Source organism: Cariama cristata, unplaced genomic scaffold, assembly GCF_000690535.1.
Source record: "Cariama cristata isolate BGI_N322 unplaced genomic scaffold, ASM69053v1 scaffold9924, whole genome shotgun sequence".
In the NCBI taxonomy this organism is placed as follows: domain Eukaryota; kingdom Metazoa; phylum Chordata; class Aves; order Cariamiformes; family Cariamidae; genus Cariama; species Cariama cristata.
This window is the reverse complement of record NW_009613482.1, coordinates 1,091-10,396: the sequence shown is the minus strand read 5'-3', so window position 1 is coordinate 10,396 and position 9,306 is coordinate 1,091. Positions and strand designations below refer to the sequence as shown.

Genomic DNA, 9,306 nt, shown 5'->3' with positions numbered 1-9,306 from the left:
GGGTTTAGCTTGATAGTACTGAGTCAGTGATACTGCAGGAGAAGTCATCGTGCTCTTCTCTTCACCTAAGTATTGCACTGCTATAGAAGAATCACAAAAGAGGCACAGTAGCTACCAAACTGTCTCTGCCTAGATGATTGTGTTGTTACAGTAACCCAAACAATCCTTAATTAAATTTCTCCGATTGCCCTGAGTGTTACATTCACTGAAATGCTGTTTCATTATGTTTTTTAGGGCCGGTGTACCCGAGAGAACTGCAAATATCTCCACCCTCCCCCACATTTAAAAACACAACTTGAAATAAATGGACGCAACAACCTGATCCAGCAGAAGACGGCCGCAGCCATGTTTGCTCAGCAAATGCAGTTCATGCTCCCAGGCGCGCAACTACAGCCGATTGTAAGTTACAGCAATGAATCAGGTTCATGTTGCTCCACGTTTCTTTTCTGTTTGCTCACAGAGGCCCCAGACCTGTGCTTGAGCTCAGGCAGTTGTCTATGCTGCACAGAGTTGGGCAGGAACTTCCAGAGGGATGTCTGATGCTACCTCTGCATCTTCTTGCAAGCTGTGGCTCTCCTTTCCTCTGATGACTAAGAAGATGCAGAGATTCAGGGCATCAAGAGGAAGGGTCTTATTACCAGGTGGATATTTGACCAGTTAAATTTATGTGCATCCCAGAAGTCTGGAGTGGCTCAGTTCCAATGGATGCTATTTCAGATAGCTGTTTTACACTGGGATGAGGATGCTGGAGTTCTTCCACACCATGGCAAGAGGCTGACTGACTCCTTTGGACTAGATGCATTGTACTGGTGGACTAAAATTGGGGAAGGTGAATTCTACCCAGACCATAATACTTTTTTATGTCGGGAGTGAGACCCATTTCCTTGCAGTTGTCCCAGCAGAGAATTGTACTAACATCAAAGCCCTGTCACTTGTTTTTCACAGTAATGCTGTTTTATACTAGCAGCAGGAAAGATTTGCTTCTCTTCAGGTAGGGAGGGAAGCCTGTGGGAGATGAGTGGTTGCAGAGCAGGTAGTTCGGGGAAGCCTTCACTACCTATCCTTGCTTTTGCCTATCAGTTAAAACATGTTTTCAGGCTGGGAGAACCCTGTTACACCAGGGAGAGGATGGCTTATGTCTGATGGTTGGTGTGCCTGCGGCAGAGGAGTGACATTTGTCAGCTGAGTTTGAATCTGTCACTATGTATGTTTTAAGAAATGTCAGAGGTCTTGAAGCAGCTCTTCGGTGCTGACATAAACTGCACATTTTTAACCAAGAGCTTAATTAGAAGTTCTCAATTTAAAGTTGGGGCTGCATGTCTTTCCTGGGGCAACGTGCACTTGACATGCATTTGTTGGGTGAGGTTCCTTGTGCTGTGCCACGCAGGGGTCTGTCTGGATCCCTAGGAGAAACTCTTCTAGGCTGAAGGTGTACAAGCCTGTGAACCAGCCTGCACTTGGCCTTCTGCTGTCCCATCTACGGTGCCAGGCTTCTCTGCCCAAATGGGGCTTCAGACTCAGCATTGGTCACCCCACCTTTGAAAAGCTCAGGTATGTCTGGTTTATTCTCACAAGGGACTCATGAAGGGTTCCTCCTTGTTGGAGGCTGTTGTGCTCTTTGGTGTAAGAGCTTGTGATGGAGCTGTGTTTCAATGGGGAAAGCTGACCGGTGTCCATTCATGATGGTGCTCTGCCACCATACTGGGGCATTTCCCCAGTCTGGCGTGTTCTTCCTGTCTTGTGAAGGCTTTTCCAAGTTTGCCCTCACTCTGGTCACCCTGTCTGTGTTAGCAGCTTTATCTTCACCCTGCTGTGTAAGCCAGGAAAATGCTGTTTATTCTTCCCGTTTTGAAAATGGAAAGGTGAGGCAGAGGAGAAAATGGGCCAAGGAAGAAGTCTTCAGTTGCTCTGTGCCTTAAGCTCTAATCTGCACCTCATTTTGTGGAGTTTGAAAGTACATGCACATCAGAAGGAAATCCTGAATTCCCACAGAATGGTAGCGCTGGTTTCCTAGCCCTGTGCCAAAAGCAAACCTTTCCTGTTTGGGGTTTTCCTCTGGGGAATTCACAGTGGACACTCTTTGGCTGGCTATTCAAAACATCTTTGGGATTTCCTCTTTGGAAAGTTCCCATCTTCTCATTTTGCAATCTTGCAGGTCCAGTTCACTCCTGCAGTTTCATTCCTGCCTTTTAAATTGCCTCTGAGACCGAATCTGTCGGTTTGTCTGGTTAGTGCTCTCATTTCAGAGGTAACCTTATCTGATGAGAAAGGTCCCAGGTTTCTAAATTGTGCCATAAGGGAGACATGGGCAAAGAAGAAAAATAAAAATTTGTTCTGCAGTGACTGCTCCCTTCCTGCTTTCCCACACTTTGCTCAGAGTAAATGAGCTCTCGGTCTAATTTCTGCTGCCCGACTTGCTCCACACCAATTTCGGGACAAACAAGAGATTGCTCTTTCAACTGCCTTTGATTTCCGAAAGATGCTGCCAGTGGAAGCAGGCTCTTACAATTTTTTTTTCTCTCTAAATAAGAAGGGTGGGGCGTCCTTCTGGCTACGCATGAAATTCTTCAAAGCAGAAAGTATTATATCAGGTGCAGCAGCAGATCAAATCCCATGCGATCAGAAAGCTGATCAACGGGATGCCTGCTTAATTGGGATGCTTGCCAGAGATGAGATTTGAACAGTGTGCTTAATAGCTCCAAACAATAGCTGAATGGTTAGACATCTTAAAGTGCATTTTCACCAAAAAAGCTACTGCATAAAAAAACCAAACAAATGAAAAAAACAGCAAAAAAACCCACCCACCAACCAAAAAAATAAAAAAAAACCAGGAAAAAAAACCAAAACAAAACAGTACTTGACATAGCAGCTTTTCACTATGCTTCCTCCTGAAATACCATTGAATGTGTCTATGAGCTTGCATCTAAACATTCACCGCCAGATCTTCTTGCACCACCACTGACATCCAGCAAGAGCTAATCTTCTTGTTGAACCAAGAGCCAGGACCCTGATGATGGCTGTTTAATGAAAGTGCTGCTCGGAGAAGAGCTGTGTCCCGGGTGGGCTGCCTGTGCTGCATGCTGCTCATGGAAGCCTACTAGGTGTGAATTAATGGTTGCTAGCGTGAGCTTACTTCTCTGAAGTCTCTGGTTGCTCTCTGATATTGCTGCTAACCATTTGTGCAAAGCTGAGAATCACATGGATGTTTGGTGCCCGTGATGCAGTTATAAACAGACTGCTTCATGCAGCACTTTAAAACGAGTCGGGCAAGGACACGGAGCAGAGTATTTGCTCTGCACGGTGTATTTGTCTGGGAGAGACCACATAGGTGCCAAGTAGGAAGACTCTAGTAAAGTTTTGACTTTTGAAAGTCCAAATTCACCTTTACAGTTGGCTCTGGTTGAGCTGTGCTGGAAGCTCTCTGGGCTGATTTTGCCTCTGTCTCAGTTAGACTGTGCAAAAATCAGGTTGAAGGTGGATAGAGCTGGGCTTTGGCATAGATATGGAGAGCCATTTTGGTCAATGCTATATCTGGTTTCTCAGATATGGTTACTTTGAGCTGTGTGTGTGCCAAAGCAAGACCACCCAAAAAGTGCTGCACCCTGGACCTGATCCCCACCCTCTCCATTCTGCTTTATCCCTTTGCAGCGGTGCGAGACAGACTTTTGGAGCTGGCCACGGAAGTGCTTCAGCACAGGCTCTGAATTGACCTGGTGGAGGAGGGCAGCGGCTTGCATGGTGCTGCCCTGTTAGCTGTGTCTGACAGGCAGATGGATAGAGCACAGCAGCATTGACACAGCTGCCTCTGCTCCTGCCCTGCAGCTGCCTCTACTGCTACCCTGAGAAGTTGTTTCCTCTCTCTTTGTTTTCAAGCTCTTCATCTTTTCTTCCTGTCAAGGTCTTTGTAGCCAGGACTATCTTGACAACTCTGAGTCACCCATGCCCCTGAAGACAGCCCGACTTTAACCCACCCCTCCTGGGGCAGCAGGACCCTGCTGCTACACCTTGGTGCTGATGGAGGGATTAAAGTGTAGGGTGAGCAACTCGCTTGGCCAGTGATGCTTGAAACAAGTGCTGGAGCAGATTTCAGCAGGTGTTTTGGGCATGCATTTGTTCCGTGCAGCAAAAACGTGATCTCTATCTCAGCCTCTAGACAAAGGCATGCTAGGAATGAATAAACACACGTACCAGTGCCCACCCGGGAGCTGGTGTCTGCCAAGAGACAGTGCTGTGGGGCATTAACACTTGACTTTTACACTATGGCAGCCCACAAATGAGAGATCCTTTGAGCTAGGAGTGTGCCTTTGTGGTCTGATTGGGGAAACGAGCATCTGTGGTGGTAGGTAGCTGGATGCTTTGGCTGGTTGGATTCGCTCCAGCATGCTCAGCCTTCACATTAGAGAGATGGTTTTACAGCAAGCCCCATGCAGTTGCATTGGAGGGGAACAGAGTGTTTTGCTTTTTCTGAACAGTATCAATTATGTTTTCAATATCAGGGTCTTCAGCCTTGTCAGTACAAGATCTTTATCTTCTACATTTCTATCACCAGATGGTAATAAGAGCTGCCACTGGTTTTTTGTGTGCTTTCCATGTGTAGCTGCTTAGCAGTGACCTGTCTCCCCTCCTTCAGGCCATCAACACCTCTGTATTTATACTGGGTCTTTCATTTTCAGGCTTTCCCTTTTTAGGGTCTGAAGTAACTCAGAATCAACACTTCCCAACTGAGGCAGCGCTTGTATTTGACAAAACACCAGCCGCTCCTCTGCCTTCCTCTTCACACCCACTCTGTGTTTCTTCTCTAGCTTTAGCACAATTTCCACTAGGCAAATTGAATGCAACTTCTAGTTTGTTAACAAAATCAGCTGTTCCAGGTTCTGTCACCACTGGTGGTGACAAATGCCCCTCCCTGGATGATCCCTTCTCTCTGCTCACACCTTCAACCTGACAGCCCCTGTGCTTGGGATCTGTGAGGAGCTCAGAGCTTTCGAAGTCCTTGGCAGCCCTCCCCCTGAGATGTGTTCTCACAAGCCATTTCAGCATATTTTTTTAATTTTTTTTTTCTTACAAGCATTCTAATACTCAGTAAATCAGTCTTGTGAGTGGCTAACAGTCTGAACCCCTCTGCCACTGCACTGTAACCTGTTTCCCTCTGCTCAGGAGTTACTGGTAGTGTCTGCATATGCTACGGTTAAAAAAAGTTGGTTTGCAAGGAAACCTGCCCCTGTATTTCCTGAATTTGCAAGAGCTTTAAGGGGGGCAGCAGGGGTAAGTGGTGATACTTTCAATCCCTCTGTTTTGCCTTACAGCATACCAGCAACTAAGTTGAGACTTTTTTTTTTAGTGTGCAGTTACAATATCGATCTGTCAGGTCTCCCGGTTGGGTGCAATTACAAGAGGTGAATGGGAGGCATGTTGAGGAAAGCAGTGCTGTTTGGAGTAAAAATTACAGTCAGGTTCTGACTGCAAGGAAGAAACTCACTTCAATTCCCTCAGGACAGGCCTGGCATGGGGGACCTGCACAGACGTAAAGGGAGGAGACATTTGGCTGGCAGCATCTTTATTACTGGTACTGATGCATGAGCCAGACTGGATTTCCCAATCCAAGACAGGCAGTTGGGGCTGGCAATGAGCGCAGCCCATCTTTTCCCCTCATCAACCACAATAAATACAGAGCTCCCTGATGCCAGCTTACAAAGGAGCAGTTTTTAGCATGCTTAGCACACTTCAGACTTAAAACCCCAACGCTTCTAGGTTTAATGTGTTGAGTGAGGTCTGCTCGTTCTCTGACTGTGCATCCGCTGAAAAAACCTGCGTGGCTGCCGAGTGTCAGTACCCTGCCTGCGGGCAGGATGTGGAGCAGAGCTGTCGCTTTCAATCAGCGGCCCCAGATGCATGGTTCAGGCGGGCAGAAGAAGTGGTTGTAAAACCTTGGGAATGTGGCAGCAGATGCCGGGGCATGGAAATGGGTCAACAACCAGCTACAGCAATAAAAATCCATCCTGCTCCTTCATGCAGACCTCTGCAGCTCTCCAGAATTGCGAGTAGATCATACTTCTCAACTGTTGCTCATGGACATCTTTCCTCTGCTTGCTTCAACTTGGGTTTGGATCTGTTAGCCCTTGCTAATTGCTCCCAGTGAGGAGAGGAGCTGCTTTTGAGGAATGGCCTTGGAGATGGGGACTGTGTTTCAGGGAGCAGGACCTGCCTTCCACTTTGTAGTGGCTTTGGTGGAGAGTCTGGTATATCATCTCTTTGTGAATGGTTCACACCCTTCCCTCTGGTTTCTGATGAATTCACTCAGTATGAGGCATTGCAAGCCCAAACCCTTCCTCCCTGGCTGTACAAATGCCCTGCTATCCTCTGCTTGAGCAGTGGGAGGAACGTCTGCCCTCAGTCTCAGAAACCAGCTAGGTCCTTGGGCTGGCTTCTGGTTGTGTACGAGTCCAGGCAGGGAAAGCCTGCCTTAAAGGATCTCCTGTAATTTTGGAGCAATGTCTGTGCCACACCTGCTCTCTCAGGATATCCAGGACTCCTGCTGTATTAGGTGCCAGAAAAACATAGGGTAAATTTGTCCATACATTTGTGCAAGCCAGATGTGCTGCAAGGTTTGGGCTACTACAGGTACATAAAACAAGTGCTGACAACATGTCAGGCTCCAGCATAACCGCATGCAGACTGGCCAGGCTGGAGAAGCTCTTTAAAATAGCATTTACAGTGCGGATGGTGACAGAAGTTCGGTAGATGCCACTCTAATTAGTGGTAATCACACAAAAGAAAACAGTCTAATGGATACTGCCTTCTCACTAAAGTGTTCAGGGAGTCACAGTGTTTGAAGATCCTTAAAGAACTTTTCTAGCAGCAAAAGGTGTAAAATGTCTGGGAACCACAGCGAATTGAGAGAGAGAAGAAAATTATTTAATAAGGGCCATGGACTGGAGGATCTCTGAGTTTAATGGTTAAAGTCTCCCATCAGGTGAAGCAGGGCTTGACTCAGGCTCAAAAGAAGCAAAATTGGAAATCTCTTCCAGAGAGAGGATTATTTAGTTCTGCTACACTTAAAGCACCCAGTACTGCTGATTCAGGAGGCCGTGTCTCCTCGTTGAGGAGGAGAAGGCAGGACGTATGCTGGCACCGACCTGTCACCCCCCTTCCCATCAGCTCAGGAGCTGCTTGCTGTCATTCTGACCTTAGGAAGGGGGTATCATTAAGCTACAGATAGGTTAGGACAGCTTGGCTGGCATTACTGTGGGCTAGCTTCTTCCAGATCGCAACAACCAAGGTGTTTCCTAGTGTATGAAAGTACTGAGATGAAGATGCTGTTGAGAAAACTGCTGTCCATGTGTGGTTTCTTTTAGAAGCCCACAGGACTAGAAGTACCAAAGTAAAATCAAGGAGGGGATGCTCTGTGTGGCCACAAAAAGGCTCCAGGTGATTTTGTAAGCACAGTTGTATTTATTGCCAAGTGGTGGCTGTAGCTGCTGAGTATGGTATCACATACGCCAGCAAACGTGAGCAACTTTAACTGTAACCCAGAGGTGACAGAAGTGAAAATAAAAATGATTGCAGGCTGTTTCCCATAGGGGATGCTTGAGCCCCTGGCACAGGAGCAGGAGTGCTGCCTTGCAGGCTCTGGTCTTTGGGGTGGGCAGGGGGGATTCTTCATCAGCTGGAACTGCTTTCATTCCCAAACACACCTTCGATCTGGTGCTTTAAAGTCTCACAAACTCCCTGGCTGTAGGGGCTATTCACAGACTTCACACTGAGCACCTGCTTAGGAGCTTTGGTGATCTTGCCTCTCTGACAGAACAGCAGCTACTTTCCCAGACCAGCACTGCTGGAGCAGTTCAGGCCATGGAAGTGGCTCTGGCCACTGGTGCTGAAGCTCTGCTGCACTCGGAGGACCTACCTAATGCGATTTAGAGATCTGAAGTAGTCAAGGTCTTTATGGCACATTGTTCTGTCCCCTCATGGGATCATTGCTCCTTGCAGCCAAGGTTGGGTCCTGGACCTTGTACTGGTCCACCTGAGCCATCTCATCTAATATACTCTGTCCGTGGCTCTTGCAAGCCCATGACCCACCTGCTCTTGCCAAAGCTGTCAGGTCTGGCATATTGTGATGCTAGTGAGTTTGGTCTCCTCTTGCTGCCATTCACGTAGATTGTAGGCTTGGGATACTCCTGCAAAATGGCTTTTGCCTGGCAGCTGTTGACAGTCTGAAACAAACCCCAGATGTACAGAATGCTAGGCTTCCAAGTGTACCATAGCAGAGATGCCTTGCCTGAATCTAAATGATCCATTTTGTCTACCTGAGCCACACCAGCCATCTTAACATGGAGCTCAATGCAGGCTGATAGTGAATTCAACCATGTAGCTAATGGGGTTACCTGCTTCCAGGTCCTGAAGCTGCACTTTACTTTGGGATCTCTGTACAGCATTGTGGTGTAGATATACAGAAGCTGAGACATTTATTTGGGAATGAGAAGTCTGTTTAATTTGGGCCTGCCCTAATTGCTGGCATGAAATCCTTAATTGTGTCATTAAACTATAAAGATCATAAATATGCTTTGATCTGACAAATAAAGATGCCTTGTGTTGAGGATGAGTCACAAATCTGTGAGTCAGGAGAAGCGAATGGATCGCAAGTAAACGGCAATAAATGAATATATTGGAGAGCACAGCATTTTGATGCTGCTAATCAATTTGTCTAAAAGGATTGAAGTGATGCTAGGCTTTGATAGGTAATCCGAGACAGAGCTTTTTAACTAATATTTTTTTTCCTCTTTCTGTTCACAGACAACATTTCCTGTGACTCCATCGCTTGCAACAAGCCCCACGATGGCTTTTAGTCCCTACCTGAGTCATGTATCTCCTGGGATGGGCTTGGTTCCTGCAGAGCTTTTACCAAATACTCCTGTTCTGGTTTCTGGAAATCCTACTGTTACAGTACCAGGAGGCTCTGCTGGGCAGAAACTGATGCGTACGGATAAACTGGAGGTATTTGGATGTCTGATATGCTACTGCTGATGGGAATGAACAGGACATGTAGTCCCAGCTGTTGGTCTCTGCTAGAATGACCTGATGCAGCACAGTGCAGGGTTTAACTTGCAGCTTTCCTAACGCAGGGCTGCTGCTCGCTGCTTGAGCACTCTCATGCGGGGCCTGATCTCAGATCCTTGGAAGTCATTGGAAATTTGGGAGCGCTTGCTCTTCTGATTTCAGTGGGCGTTAGAGCAAGGCTGGGATTGTTTTTTTCTGTGTGTGATCTGCCGCACTTTTAAAAATGCGAGTAGATCGTCTGCCCTTTCA

General features: G+C 47.0%; 1 protein-coding gene across 1 annotated transcript; it reads left to right on the top strand.

The window, feature by feature from the left end:
* Positions 1-234: 234 nt before the first annotated feature.
* LOC104160812 (muscleblind-like protein 3) lies at positions 235-8,994 on the top strand (the record flags this gene model as incomplete). Its single annotated transcript, XM_009699045.1, has 2 exons — positions 235-399; positions 8,794-8,994. Coding segments are annotated over 2 exons (366 nt in total), but the record flags the coding sequence as incomplete, so codon positions are not given.
* Between the last annotated feature and the right edge of the window lie 312 nt (positions 8,995-9,306).